The sequence below is a fragment of the Pezoporus occidentalis genome, unplaced genomic scaffold (genome assembly GCF_034315485.1).
Source record: "Pezoporus occidentalis ecotype Australia unplaced genomic scaffold, CSIRO_AGI_Poc_V1 ctg134, whole genome shotgun sequence".
Taxonomy (NCBI): Eukaryota; Metazoa; Chordata; class Aves; order Psittaciformes; family Psittacidae; genus Pezoporus; species Pezoporus occidentalis.
Genome location: NW_026913146.1, coordinates 5970 through 20462, shown reverse-complemented (window position 1 = coordinate 20462; position 14493 = coordinate 5970). Strand labels below are relative to the sequence as shown.

The 14493-nt window shown below is 38.5% G+C and overlaps 1 protein-coding gene across 6 annotated transcripts in view; it reads left to right on the top strand.

The window, feature by feature from the left end:
* USP15 (ubiquitin specific peptidase 15) overlaps positions 1-7392 on the top strand; it is a 59595-nt gene extending 52203 nt beyond the window's left edge. For 5 of the 6 annotated variants that reach the window (XM_062609074.1, XM_062609073.1, XM_062609075.1 and 2 more), the window contains 8 exons: positions 679-794; positions 924-1199; positions 1511-1581; positions 1957-2072; positions 3259-3408; positions 4385-4488; positions 5074-5162; positions 5467-7392. In XM_062609074.1, coding sequence (XP_062465058.1) covers positions 679-794; positions 924-1199; positions 1511-1581; positions 1957-2072; positions 3259-3408; positions 4385-4488; positions 5074-5162; positions 5467-5652 — 1108 coding nt within the window. In that variant the 3' untranslated portion in view covers positions 5653-7392. Of the gene's footprint in view, positions 1-678; positions 795-923; positions 1200-1510; positions 1582-1940; positions 2073-3258; positions 3409-4384; positions 4489-5073; positions 5163-5466 lie in introns of those variants that run through there. The other variant, XR_009962904.1, reaches the window with a different exon arrangement.
* Positions 7393-14493: the final 7101 nt, after the last annotated feature.

Below are 14493 nucleotides of genomic sequence, written 5' to 3'. Positions count from 1 at the left end.
GCCACTTGAGAATGAAGTAGTGTGAATTTTAATTTGTTTTTTGTTAACATGACTTCATCCAAAAACTGTTTGAGAAGAGAGTAGAGAGTCAATGTGTATTGTCAGTTTGGGGGAATTAACTGTGCTGTATACATAGCTGTTTGTTAAGATTTAGTAAAATGGAAGTGTTTTGTCAGTCTGCTGTGATTGTAACACCAGTATCTACCATACAAGTGCATATGCGAATTTATGTTGTGAAAGTACATGGTTAAATACTTTCTGAAACTAGACTGGAATAAGTGTCATTATGCGGAAGAAATCAGAATCATTTAACATCCAGTTTAAATTCCTGCTTCACTTTCTGTTGGTGTAACTTCCTCTGTAAGTGGACTAATTTTCTTGTGTAAAAAAAAAAATACGGTTAATGGACAGTTAACTGAATTCTGGACAAGCAGACTAATAACAAAGAATTACGTTGTATAAAATCAAGTAACTGCCAAAAGGCAAGCAGAATTTCAGGTGTACCTGTAGTAGTGCACATCAGGCAATGAAACTCTTTATTCTGACTAAATCAGAAAGGAGTGCAGGAATACGGTACACTATAAAAGATTTGCTGTAACCATTGGGTTTTTTGGCTTGAAGAATGCAAATACTTAAAAATCTGTTGGTTCTAACTATTGTTTCATTTTTTATATTTAGTCGATATGTAAAAACATGTACCGAAAGTGAGGACACTGAAGGAACCCTACATTGCTGTAAGGACCGTGGTATCAATGGTAACGGCCCGAATGGTATACATGAAGAAGGATCTCCAAGTAAGACTGGAATATCTAAAATTGTTTAATATTTTGTCTTCAATTTGAGACTGAAGTTAAATCTGTAGTGTCCTTCAGTAGTTATTCTTCTACTTAATTTCTTCCTCCTTACTCTTCTGACTGTTTCAGGTGAAATGGAAACAGATGAACAAGATGATGAATCCAGCCAGGATCAGGAACTTCCCTCAGAGAATGAAAACAGCCAGTCAGAAGACTCGGTGGGAGGTGACAATGATTCTGAAAATGGATTATGTACTGAGGATACTTGCAAAGGTCAACCACTCATGGGACACAAAAAGCGATTGTTTACATTCCAGTTCAATAATTTAGGCAATACTGACATAAACTACATCAAAGATGATACCAGGCATATTAGATTTGATGACAGGCAACCTAGGCTTGACGGTAAGTCATGGGGAACATGTTGGGCAGCACTTGATTCTGATACTTTTTTTTCTGACTCCACTTCCATAGAATAGTGTTTTGTTCTCTCGTTGTGCTATTCAATATATCTTCCTATCCAGTAGTAAATTCTGTATAAATAATGAATTTGTTACTGCAGTTAACTCATAAAAATACAGAAATTGTGTGTGCTTCTCTTTTTAATCTTAAATTCATGCTAGCATTGTTTATTTTGAAGAGTGTTTGCCCAAAGTTAATACAATTTTATGTAAAGTGAGAAATAATATTAAAAGAAAACATGTTTTTAATCTTAGAAAGATCTTTCCTTGCTTTGGATTGGGATCCTGAATTGAAGAAGAGATATTTTGATGATAGTGCAGCAGAGGTAAGATGTTCATGTTGCTCCCATTTCCAGCACTAATAAAACTTAAATGTGAAAAATACAACTTAATTAATGTAAGGGATTGTATGTCTTCAAAAGAAACAGCTAAGTTTTGCTTTGTGTTTTTTAATTCCCCACATTATTTGGAGTAAATACATTGTCATAAATAAACTTCATTTACACATCTAATTAATTAGTAATTCTGAGGCTTACTAATTGGGAATTAAATCTGAAGCTGTGAAAACTTTTTGTTTGAATGGTTTCTGATCAGTTTTTCCATATATAGGAGCTTTGTAGTTACTGTTTATAGTAAGACGACATCACTAAAATGAGTTTTGTTTCATTTGTTCTCTTAACTCAAGAAATACTTCTCTTTAGGATTTTGAAAAACATGAAAGTGTGGAATATAAGCCTCCCAAAAAGCCTTTTGTGAAATTAAAAGATTGCATTGAGCTGTTCACAACAAAAGAAAAACTAGGTGCTGAAGACCCATGGTAAGAACAAAACAATTAAAATTATGTTCTGTTGTGTATTTGTCAAAATGTAATCCAAACCACATTTGAACATTAACAGAGATACTTAACTGATTTAATGGCATTTTGAATCTTGAAGTCATTTCAGGCATAGTTGGAAATCATTACCATATACAGAAGGTTATGTTTGTATGGGAGAGAATTAGTGCATTCAGAATTAGGAGGAAGGGTAAATCCATAAGATATGCTAGTCTATGAACTGTGATCTACAGTGAATGAATAACATTGTGCCAAATCCACTGCAGTGTTTTACATATTCCTTTGAGATGAGAAGGCTTGGTGCATACTGAAGGGTTTTTTTTATGTAGATATATAACTTGCCTTGCATTGATACATGAAATCGGGGTGTGCTTAAACAACGCGGTTGTGGGATAGTGAATGTCTATAGTCAGTAGGGCCTCTCAAATTCATGTTCCAACCATTAAGTTTTTTGTGGAGGCTTCTGATTCATGGTTCTTTCAAATTACAATTAGTTGTATCTGACTACTCACAATTATAGGATGCTCCCATAAGATCCTTCTTCTCCAGGAATCTTGTAGCAGTTAAAAAACTTTCATCAACACCTGGAGCTCAGAATTAAGTTTAAAAAGAGGGTCTGCTGCTTTCTCTTTTGTGGATACTTGGAAGTTTTGGGGAATTCCAGGCTTTGTCACTAGAGATCCTCCTTTATTTGGGAGGGGAGGAGGCTGACCTCATTTTTGGTTTTTTTCCTGGGTATTAGTCACAGGTGAAATGGGATAGGAGGCAAAAGAATTTGGCAATTGAAACTTGGAAGAACCACAGTTGTCTGTTATTTGTGGCTTTTCATACAGTCAGCTTTCCTGAAGTATTTTCATAACCCTTCATCTCTTTTTTTTACAAAATATCAGAAAGCTGTGTTTTAACCAATGGTAGAGGAACTACTATAAAAGATGGGAATCCTGTACTGGGGGGTGCTACTTTTGTGTTCAGAATGCTGTTAAGCATCACTGTGAGCATGCTTGCACAATGTCACTTTGAGTGGAAGGGAGATCAGTGGCATTAGTAACAGAAGATGGAGTGTGTGTGTGTTTCAGCTCATTCAGTTACTGGCTTTCTCTATAGTAATGTATTTTAGTGTACTGATGGACTGCAGTTTTTAAAATATATATATATATATTTTTTTTAGGTATTGTCCAAACTGTAAAGAGCATCAGCAAGCTACCAAGAAGTTAGACTTGTGGTCACTGCCCCCTGTACTGGTTGTTCATCTAAAGCGCTTTTCCTACAGCAGATACATGAGGGACAAGTTGGACACATTGGTTGACTTTCCAATTAAGTAAGAAACTAAGTATTTTGGTGCTAGAAGTGTAAAAGCATGACTAGAGCGCATGTTTAATTCAGCAATTATATGAAATGGTTTTGTTCTCAACTTCCATGCATGTATCCAGTAACTACTGATAACAAAATGCTTGTAGGTGGAAAGTATCAACTTGGAAATACAGTAGTAGTAGATAACCACATGCTGGGCTGCATCAGAAGGAGCGTGTCCAGCAGGTCAAGGGAGGTGATTCTCCCACTCTACTCCACTCTCATGAGACCCCCCCCACCTTGAGTACTGCATCCAGCTCTGGGGCCCCCAAAATAAGAGAGACATGGGCCTGCTCAAGCAAGTCCAGAGGAGGACCACGAAGATGATCAGAGGGCTGGAGCACCTTTCCTACAAAAACGGGGTGAGGGAGTTGGGGTTATTCAGCCTGGAGAAGAGAAGGTGCCAGGGAGACTTCTTACAAGGGCACATTGTGACAGGATAAGAGGGATTAGCTTTAAGATGAAAGAGGACAAATTTAGATTAGATATTAGGAAGAAGTTCTTTACTATGAGGGTGGTGAGACACTGGCACAGGTTGCCCAGAGAAGCTGCGGCTGCCCCCTCCCTGGGAAGCGTTCAAAGCCAGGTTGGATGGTGCTTGGAGCAACCTGGTCTAGTGGAAGGTGTCCCTGCCTGTGGCAGGGGGGGTTGTAACAAGATGATCTTTAAGGTCCCTTCCAACCCAAATCTTTCCATGATTCTGTAAGTATAGAAAAACGCTTATCAGTAGTTTTGACCAAGATTGCTGGTTTCTGTTCCACTCCTTACTGAGTGAGACATACACTGTGTAGTGTATCTTTTACTTGGGGGTAATATAAAGTAAAGAGCTCAAAGACCAGCAAAATGTGAAATGGTTAAAAATTTTATTAACATGACCTTCTTTTGGTTGTTTGTTTTTTGTGTGTTTGGTTTTGTTTTGTGTTTTGTTTTGTTTTTTAAAACAGTGACTTGGACATGTCAGAGTTCCTTATTAATCCCAATGCAGGGCCTTGCCGCTACAATTTGATTGCTGTTTCCAATCATTATGGAGGAATGGGAGGAGGGCATTGTAAGTTGATTTCAAATATCCTCATTCTAAAGTCAGCTTTCTTCCCATGTTTATTTTGGGTTAAATACTGATCACTTTGAATCAATGGCTTTTTTACTGGTTGAGGGATTATATTTTTTTCATCCCCCTGAAATGCTTTCACGAGTGTTTTAACACAAAAATCTATATGAAATGAGCTTTCAAGGATGATTCTAGGTTCTTTTATAGCTATGCGTATTGTGGAAAGAGAAAACATTAGATCTCTATAAGAGCTACTGTACTCTTACAACTGATTTTGTCTTATTTGCCTGTATTTTTGTACATTGTGCATCTCCTTGAAAGAAGAGGGAAAAATTAAAAAGTGATTGAGGGATTTTATTTTGACTGTTTCTTGTCGCCATGTGTTCTCTTTAAGAAGGGGAATGTTATTGGTTAAGCTTTCTTTGCTTAAAAAAAAAACCTAACAAGTGTGCGAAAGTTTGAATCTAATTGTGATAGGTTTTAGTTAGCTAAATGTCAAGTGTTTCACAGTAACAGACTGTAGCAACTGATCGTGTTACATCTGTGAAGATGAGAGTCCTCAGACATTGTCCTTTTTTGTCCTAGATACTGCTTTTGCAAAAAATAAGGATGATGGAAAATGGTACTACTTTGATGACAGTAGCGTGTCCACTGCATGTGAGGACCAAATAGTGGCAAGTACCTTTTGTGTTTCTAAAACCAGGACTGTTGATAATGTTCTTTTCTTGAGGGAAGACAAATGAAGAGTATACCGTGAACCTTGCAGTAAATGTGTAGGTAGCAGTTTGTGTTCTTTCAAAGGACAACACAAAACCAAAATGGTTTGTTCCAACATGCAAAAATAACTTATATGAAAGCTTTGGATTTCTTTGTAATTTTACTTTGTACACTTGGGAGGAGAGGAAAAAAAAGGATAACTTGGATTGTAAATGCTTTGGCTGGAGTCTCATAAGCATATCACACTTCTCTCTTCTACAGTCCAAAGCAGCATATGTGCTCTTCTACCAGAGACAGGACACGATCAGTGGAACTGGCTTTTTTCCTCTTGACCGGGAAACTAAACAAGGTGCTTCAGCTGCCACAGGCATCCCACTAGAAAGTGATGAAGACAGCAATGAAAATGATAATGATATAGAAAATGAAAATTGTATGCACACTAACTAATGGAAGAACTAGAAGCCATAAGAGACTTTCTTACAGGGGATACCTATTGAAAGAGGGAAATTGCCCACCAAATTAGAAATAAAAATCTGAGATGGGGAATTTCAGATAACAGAATGTAAATCTTTATTAAATTTTAACATGTGCAGTACTTGAAGTGAAACAATAAAAACTTAAACAGAAATTGTCTCTAATGCATTTACAGTCTTGTATTCACAAGCTATATATAGGAAATCACAAATAAACCCCTTTTAAGTTTTCTGCTGCTGTTCTGATGAATTATGTTTTCTTCTGTTTTGGATGTGAGTTAATAACTAAAATGTTAAATCTGTGGACTTCTGACATTTATTTTCTTAGTACTGCAAGAATACTACTGCCAAGTTTAGTTTCTGATGAATATATACATGTTCTTTAGGCTGTCACAGAGATTACAAGTAAAAATGTCATAAATATATAAGCAGTAGTTTTCTTGAAACAGCAAATTTTTGTTTCTCCCTCAAATTTACTCTTTTTTTTTTTAAATTTGGTCACAATAGAAGAAATAGCTTGAAAAGGTGTTTTAACCTTTTGTGATATAGTTGAGCATCCAGAATATTATGTTCATCTTACTGCTGCTGTGGAACAGGTTCTGGATTTCATGCTGCATTAACAAAAAGTTTCTCAATTAACTGTAAGTATCCTTTGTTGCTTGTTGGAATCTACTCTGCAGACATAATTCCTGTTATCTCGCTTCTAAGAAATGCATAATTTTAATCTGGTGTCAGTCCAAAATCTAAAATCGTGCTGTAAGTTCTTTCTCCCCAGTTTTTGTAGTTTGACAGCTTGCAAACTACTCTGTGATAGGGTCAGAGTTAATAGTATTCTGTATCCATAGTAATGACTGTGTATCGGGGCTTAGATGAGGATTTTTTCAATATAACCTGCCTTTAAACTGTTAATGAACAAAACTGTTTTAAAGGTAGGCTTGTTAATTTTCTTTGTGTGTTCCTGATGGAATTCACCATAGCCTTACAGCATATCTGAAAAGGTCACTCATGATAAGAGAATTGGCATTTGCATGTTCAAGTCAGAACCTGTACAGTATATAAGGCGTACAAACTTTTGAGTTGGGTTTCAGTTAATTCCATTCAGGGGTCCAGGATGCCAAAATAAGTTTGAAACATGTTTTAATTTGCTGCTTTCCCTTTGGTCTAGTTGGAAGAATGTATTGATGATTTGTATACAATACTGCCTTTGCGAGGGGCTCTCTAAGTGCAGGGGCACACGTCACATATCTGCTACCTGGAGAATTGCTTTGTGTCCCACTGTTCAAACAAATAACTTAAAAGAAAAAGGAGAAAAGTATGATGTTCTTCACTTGAACTAATCAAATACAATAGGTTATAAATTGTGTATTGTAAATAAAAGTTCACTCTGTGAGTGCACATTTTGGTAAATTATTTATTTATGTTAGCATTACAAAGTTTAAAAAAATTGCATTTGACCAGGATATAAATAAGGTATTGTTGGACATGGCTTTGCTTTATACCTTGATATTAAAACTGGTGTTTTCATCCTGGTATTTTAAAGCTGCTTTGAGTTCTTTTTTTCTTCTTTTTTTTTTTTTTCTTTTTTTTTTAAATGTAAACTAACCTCCTGCATGACAGAGGTTAAAATTTTGTCTGCACTTGAGTTCACTTGGGTTTACATTTGAAATGCGCATGTTTATTTATACAGATTTCAATAAAGCTATTCAAGGCCTTACTTAGTCTTACATTTTCTTACAAATGCTTTTCCCGCACTGCTTGTGTAATGGGTGGTCTTTGTCTAAGACTTATGTTATTGGTTACAAAATGCCTATTTAATGACCAGCACAGAGTAAGGTTAATAGTATGTCCAGAAGATAGCAGATATGAAAGGGGTTCTCTCCTGTCATTGCCTGGCTCTAAAAACATAAGGCTTTAAAGAAAACATAGATATTGTCATAAAACCCAATTACTTAGGTTTTAAAAGTAATACTAAACCCATAGTTATATAACTATTAATACTACAGCAATAATGAAATGGGAAGTTACTAACTCTGAGGTGGTTGGTGAACTGAGGTGATACATTTAAGATTAGACAAACCAATATAGTGGGGGGAAATGATACAAGCTTTTGGCTTAAAACCTTGTAGTTAGGTGTGGAATTCATAACCCAATACAAAGCTATGTACACTGTTAGGTTGTGAGTTCAATTTGCTTATTTTAATCGGAGCACTTGAGAGAAGAGATTTATCTGTGGAGTAAAGGAAGTAATCCTAGAGAATCAATCATCTCTATGAATAACACAAAGCCCAGCTACGTTCATACTCCTGCTGGTTTTCACGTGTCAGGTTAGCCTACAACTTGCTTGCAAAGGATCTGGTTTGGCTTACCAAAGTCTCACTCTACAGTTTGTAGACAGGAGTTTTAGTATCTGATAACTCTGTCTCCTAATGCACCTCATTCTCCCTTTGAAAATGCAGACATATATACATATATAGGATCCTATGGTTGAAGGAATGTACTTACCTACTAATAGTTGGATCATCTGGATAGAGCTTAAAATGGTACTGATCTAAGTAGTAGTAGTTGTATTGATCTAAGGTTAGGAAGAAATTACACAGCTAGTTTCTAATTTCTTTTCTGTTACTGTTAATTTGACCTCAAGGATTGCACACACCCAGTTTGTGTAACCAGCTTCCTAATCACATTCCGAGATCAGTAACATTTCTAAGTGACTGTCTCAAAGGTTGTGGGAATTCAGCCAAGTTGTGAGTTCTGTAAAACTAGTCTGTATCCACACAAAAGGTACGATAATTCATCTCATTAATCCAGTGTGGACATATTTAAAGCTACAGAAAGCATATTATGCCTTATGGTGTCTATCAAAAGTTATTGTCGCTGAACTAGTGGTTTATCTACAGAAGAAAGAGGGACCTCACATCTTTTTCTATGAATTATGGCTGATAAAAATCTGTGCTTTCTTTTTTTCGTTTACATTAACAGCAGGAGTTTTGATGGTACCAGCGTAAACCCCAAACCGATAAGATACACTTAACCTTGTTAATACGAAACTTGCAGAAACAAAACAGAGTAGGAGGCAGAAGACAGCTTGCAATGCCGGTTACTCCCATGTATTTTGTGACAGCAATAAGTCACTTAAGCCTGGCTGGGAGGGAAGGAGAGGTGAAGACTGCCCACCACCTCTTGTTTTAGTTAGCTTCAGACAGCGTTCTGGATGCTTCAGGGCAGATCAGTTCCCTGATCTCTTCTATCATCCACTTAATTAAAGTCCTACTTGCCTTCCTGGCACACTGAAGTTTGCAACTACAGTTGAGATGACAGATGAGAAAAGCTGTCAGACATTACCCTGCCAGATGATGTGGAAGCATCTGCATCTACAGCTAGTTGCTAATGGGAAAGCCACAACCCCTTCTAGCTTTCCCAGCAAGTTAGCACTGCATGACAGAGTGCAATTTCTTAAGCTCTCTGAAATCTTTAGCATGAAGTCAGTATGGCAGGCAAAGATCAGCAAACCCACCAGGTTTCGCCAAAAACCATGCAGCCTTCTTTGACGTCTAATTTCAGGGTATGGTTTCTCATTGTTTCTAAGTACTGGTTACTTGGATGAAGAAAATAATTATAAATGTAGTGAAACAATGAATATGAATATATTTGACAGAAGCAGCATATTCCAGGTCTGCAGGAAAACTGCTCTTTTCAGAGTTTTTAGTTCTATTTCCTTGGGGGGTTAAGTGTTGAAACGCTTCCCCTTTCTTAGTTCCTAGATCCTGTGTTTTACTGGGCAACGCATGCTCCTGAGGCAGGCAGCGAGGCCTGTCTTACTGACAAGTTAAATCTTGGTATAGCACGGGAAGCCCAGAAGAGCCCACGTGTGACAGGTTTATGACCAATTTATCCCATTAACTAGGGAATGAACTGGGTTACTATATGCCAGGTAGCTGAACAGTCATCCTGGCCCAAATAATGTAAAAGCTTATACAGGACTCGCAACAGTCAGTATGGTTTTATGTAAAGTAAGTTCTGTTACTTCGGGGGAGAGGGCAGCAACTGCAAAAGACAGTTGGTAAAGATTGTGATATAAGTACACCTAGAATTATTTAAGTGCTTGGCACTTTATTATCACCTTAAGTGATAAGCAACCTTAAGTGTTGCATTACTCTCCTCAAAATATGGGTATTATGTAGTATAACCCAATACAAAGTTTAGGAACCAGCCAACAATCTCACAATAGTTCCCATTAGGAAATCACTGTGGAATAAGGGTGTTATTGGAGAAGTCAGTGACATTTGGTTGTTTCTATTCAATGTGTAAAATACTCCCATCATAGCTACAGAAGGTGGGAGGTAGTAAGTACCAATAATCCCATGCAGCTCTAGTGGATAAGCAATTCAGAATGAGCTCCTGATGTGAAACACGGGCATAAGAACTTCTCTTTGGGTACATAAGCAGAAATAAGACTTAATCTTACCCGGTCTGTGGGAAGGATCCTGGGAAAACACCATTTGAGGTACTACCTGTTAGAAGTTCAGACTGTAACATGAGAGACATCATAGATTTAAAAAAAGCTACAATCCCAATTAGATTAATTGCGGTAACAGATACAAAAGGAATCATTTTCTCAGACAGACTATTCAGAAGTGCCTTGATTTTCGTGTGACCCCTTATGAGAGGGGAGATAGCTGTATGCAGGGTGTACTGGAGAGAAACATGCAAAGAACTTATGCCGCAAAATTGAAACTGGACAATCTGAGTTGAGATCCATGTGGGAGCCTTTTATGCAATTACTTTCTAACAAGAAGTAAGAACAAGCAGAACGATGAGCAGAGTGATGGGTGCGATGTTAACTGGGTGCCTGCCTTGCCTGGGCTAAGGAGGGAGCAGCTGAGATAATAACCCTTCCCCTGCTGGGATGGAGGCTTAGTCTGAGCCATCTGCCTTGGCTTTGAGATCTGTGAGTCCCTAAGTACCCTGTTCTGTCAGAGGAATGGTCCTTCCTCTTCAGGCCTACTGGCACCACTTAAAACTCACTTTAAAAGTTTTGAATGAAGGTCTGAATCTGTATTTGCTCCAGTTTGAGGAAGGCCTTCGCTCTTTAGTGTTACAAGAATTCATTAATATAGTACTAAACCCCATGCTCTTGTTTCAGGGTAGAAAACGGCATGATTTCTCTTCCCTTCCTGCACCATTTGTACTAATCTGAACTCAGGAAGCTGTTACAAACCCCAGCTGCACGACCTCTTGGATTTGTCATTTCCTCAAAGTAATTCTTCTCCCTGCCAGTTACCTCCTAAACTGAAACACACATCTCCCTTTTCCATCTGTCGTTGTGATGCTGGAAGAGCACCCTGCTTTTCCATGACAATTTCTGTTGAAGCACAGCGCTTCTGTTAAGGTTCACGCGTGCCCCTGTTGAAAATGCATGGTTCCTCACAAATGACAATTCAAACCTGCACACAGTGCACCAAGGTGTCTTCCAGAATGCAGCAAAGGGTTGTCTGAAAAGAATTCAGATGAGCTATGCTTGTTTTCAACATCTGTCAATGTTATAAAACACACACTGTGCTGTGGGCATTGTGTCGATGTGCGCCTCAGTGGAGGAGAAAGTCTGCAAACAGACGGGACAGTAATTACCATGTATCATCTATTAAATACAAAGAACATCTGCCAACTCAGATGTGCTTCTCAGTGGTACAAAATACACTGTTTAGGACTGCTCACATAGGACTGGTTTCCTTGGTCAATTTGCTGCACAAGAGGAAAAGGTAACTTGGATTCTATTTGAGTTCTGTTCCCCCCATTCCAATGGGGAAACAACAGCTTTCATAAACCCTAATGTAATTCAGTTGCAAGTCAACAGGTCAATAAAAGTTATACAGCATTGCAACTCTGTACTTGCATTTGCCAAATCAAACATATTACTCATGTTGACTAACTTTGCATTACCTAATAGCTGCTCGATGAATTAAACGCAGCGTCTGAATAACCCATTTACGGTGAGACTGATGTCCTGAATAACTTTGCCATGAGTGATGTGGATCCTAAATACAACTTGTAGAGCTGAGACCTAGATTTGGACACAATTGCAACAAGTAGACTAGGACTATCAATCACAGCAGTTTGATCTTCACAGCTTGCTTTAAATTTTCTTCCACCAATGGGATTCTGGCCTCTGACGCTGTGTGAATGGGTTTTGGTTTCACTGTAAAATAAAATCATTCATACACTAAAATTCTTCTGTTTTCCAAATTCTCAAATAATAAAAATTGCTGTGGACATTTTAGATTAATGAACTACAGTTGGGCAATACAGTAATCAGAAATGTTTTGATCAAGTATAATATAAGCATTTCAGATTTCTGAATAGATATCTATAATACACAATAATCACCACCCACTGATGGGATGGAGACAATAGAACTTCATAAACTATCCAGAATCGTTGAATTAACTTATTTTTACACAACTGGAAGAAATTAGATAGGAAATAATGCCTTTAGAGTTACCTTCAGGGAACATAACCTTAGGCATTTCTGTAATATTTTTCAGAGAAGGTGGCAAAGATGAAGAGATAAATAAAAAAGTTTGTAGAACTACTTACTATGGGAAGAATTTGGTTATCCTCTATAATTGTTGGATTTCTGGTTAACACTAGGCTCAGTCTGAGATTATCATGTAGAAAAGCTCATTTTTACGATGTAAATTGCTGCTGTAGAATCAAGTGTGATGGGTTATACCGTCCCTGTTTTCCCAGGAGTATTTGACAATATTATTAGAATTTGACAGACATATTCTTTTCTTGAAATAAAAAGCCCACACAAACCTTAATTTATTTAACCAATAGAAAAGCTTCCCAAAACTTCTGTGAACAAATGTGCAATTAAAAATAGAAGGAAACAAACCAGACTGAAATTTCCATACCCCATTCCAGAACAGATGGATCGAGTAACCCAATGGGACTTCACACCAGTAGGAGACAAAAGCAGAAGAACTCATGGCAGAGAGGAAGAAATCGTGCAGAACTGTGAATGTATGTAAAAACAACAAATCGCAACCAATACAAGAGCAGGAGTATGGAAAAGCCTACGTTGTATGAGTAGAAAAGACAAATGGAAGGAGAAAGTAGCTGTAGAATGCTACGAAGGAGATGGTAGAGGACTTCAAATACATTCTAAGAAAAGCAGAATGCTATGATTAGAAAGAAAAGCAAATACTGCAGAAGTCACTAACAGGCAACTGAGAATTGCAGTCCTTGATAGATGTGGGTTGCCTTGTAGGGAAAGAAAAGAAAGCAATTTCGTTCCTATCAATGGATTTAACTTCTTACTGAAAGATACAGAAAACCACTAGAAAGGGAACAATCTAGAGGTGATTCCAGTACATTATGAAGACATTCTGAAATGAGGCAGTAATAGAAGAACCAAACTATTTTTAACGTGAGTCCTCACCTAGTCATTATCTAGACAACTGCAGTTTCTGTGTCCAAGTATTGGATAATGACTTGAGAGCAGGACCTGTGTTAGAGGAAGGCTCTGAAGGGCAAAAACAATTGGATGTCAAGTTCTTTGAAACCCTGCTGTAACTCTTTGGAAAGGCTGATTCTTGCCTTCTATGATCTTGCCTCCAATAAAATAAGACACTAAAGCCCACCAGACAGATAAGGAGCACACCCATCTGGTAAAGAATCTGTCAATACTTGGTACATGTTGACGGCTAATTTTATAACTAAATTGTTTAGCAGATCTTAGATCATGGCATGGTTTTGCTAGTTAAGACTGGTAGAAGGAAGTGAGGCCCCTAGAAATAAACAGCCATAGGAATCTACTGATCACCATGCCGCCAAAGGGAAATAAGGTCTCAGACTGGCTGAACAAGTTTCGCATTCCATTTAATGATCCATTCGGTGGCTCCAGGGCCTGGCTCTCAGCTGGAGCAGTGAATGTTCAGACCTGGAATTTCCTGTGCTCCAGCCAGCAGGCAGCCAAGAGTGCACCAATGCACTGGGTAAGAGGGGACAAAGAAGCCCATTTACCGTGCCCTGGGAGTGTGTTCCAGAAAGGGGCTCCCACCTGTGAAATACTGAATACAACTTCTAGAAATGCTGTATTAACTATGCCACTGTTATCTATGACATTCACACATGTATTCATCCTTTGATATGGACAGCTACAGGTTGGGCAGAGAAGAGATTCAGAGCAGCCCTGCAGAGAAGGACTTGGGCGTGTTGGTTGATGAGAAAATGAACATGAGCTGGCTTCAGTGTGCGCTTGCAGCCCAGAAAGCAACCGTATCCTGGGCTGCATCAAAAGGAGTGTGACCAGCAGGTCGAAGGAGGTGATCCTGCCACTCTGCTCTTGTGAGACCTCACCTGGAGCACTGCGTGCAGTTCTGGTGTCCTCAACATAAAAAGGACATGGAACTGTTGGAACAAGTCCAGAGGAGGCCACGAGGATGCTCAGGGGACTGAAGCACCTCCTGTATGAAGAGAGGCTGAGAAAGTTGGGGCTGTTCAGCCTGGAGAAGAGAAGGCTGCGTGGAGACCTCATAGCAGCCTTCCAGTGTCTGAAGGGGGCCTATAGGGATGCTGGAGAGGGACTCTTCATTACAGACTGTAGTGACAGGATAAGGGTTAACAGGTTAAAACTTAAACAGGGGAAGTTTAGATTGGATATAAGGAGGAAATTCTTTCCTGTAAGGGTGGTGAGGCACTGGAATAGGTTGCCCAGGGCGGTTGTGAATGCTCCATCCCTGGCAGTGTTCAGGACCAGGTTGGATGAGGCCTTGGGTGATATGATTTAGTTCTACGGCAGGGGGTTGGAACT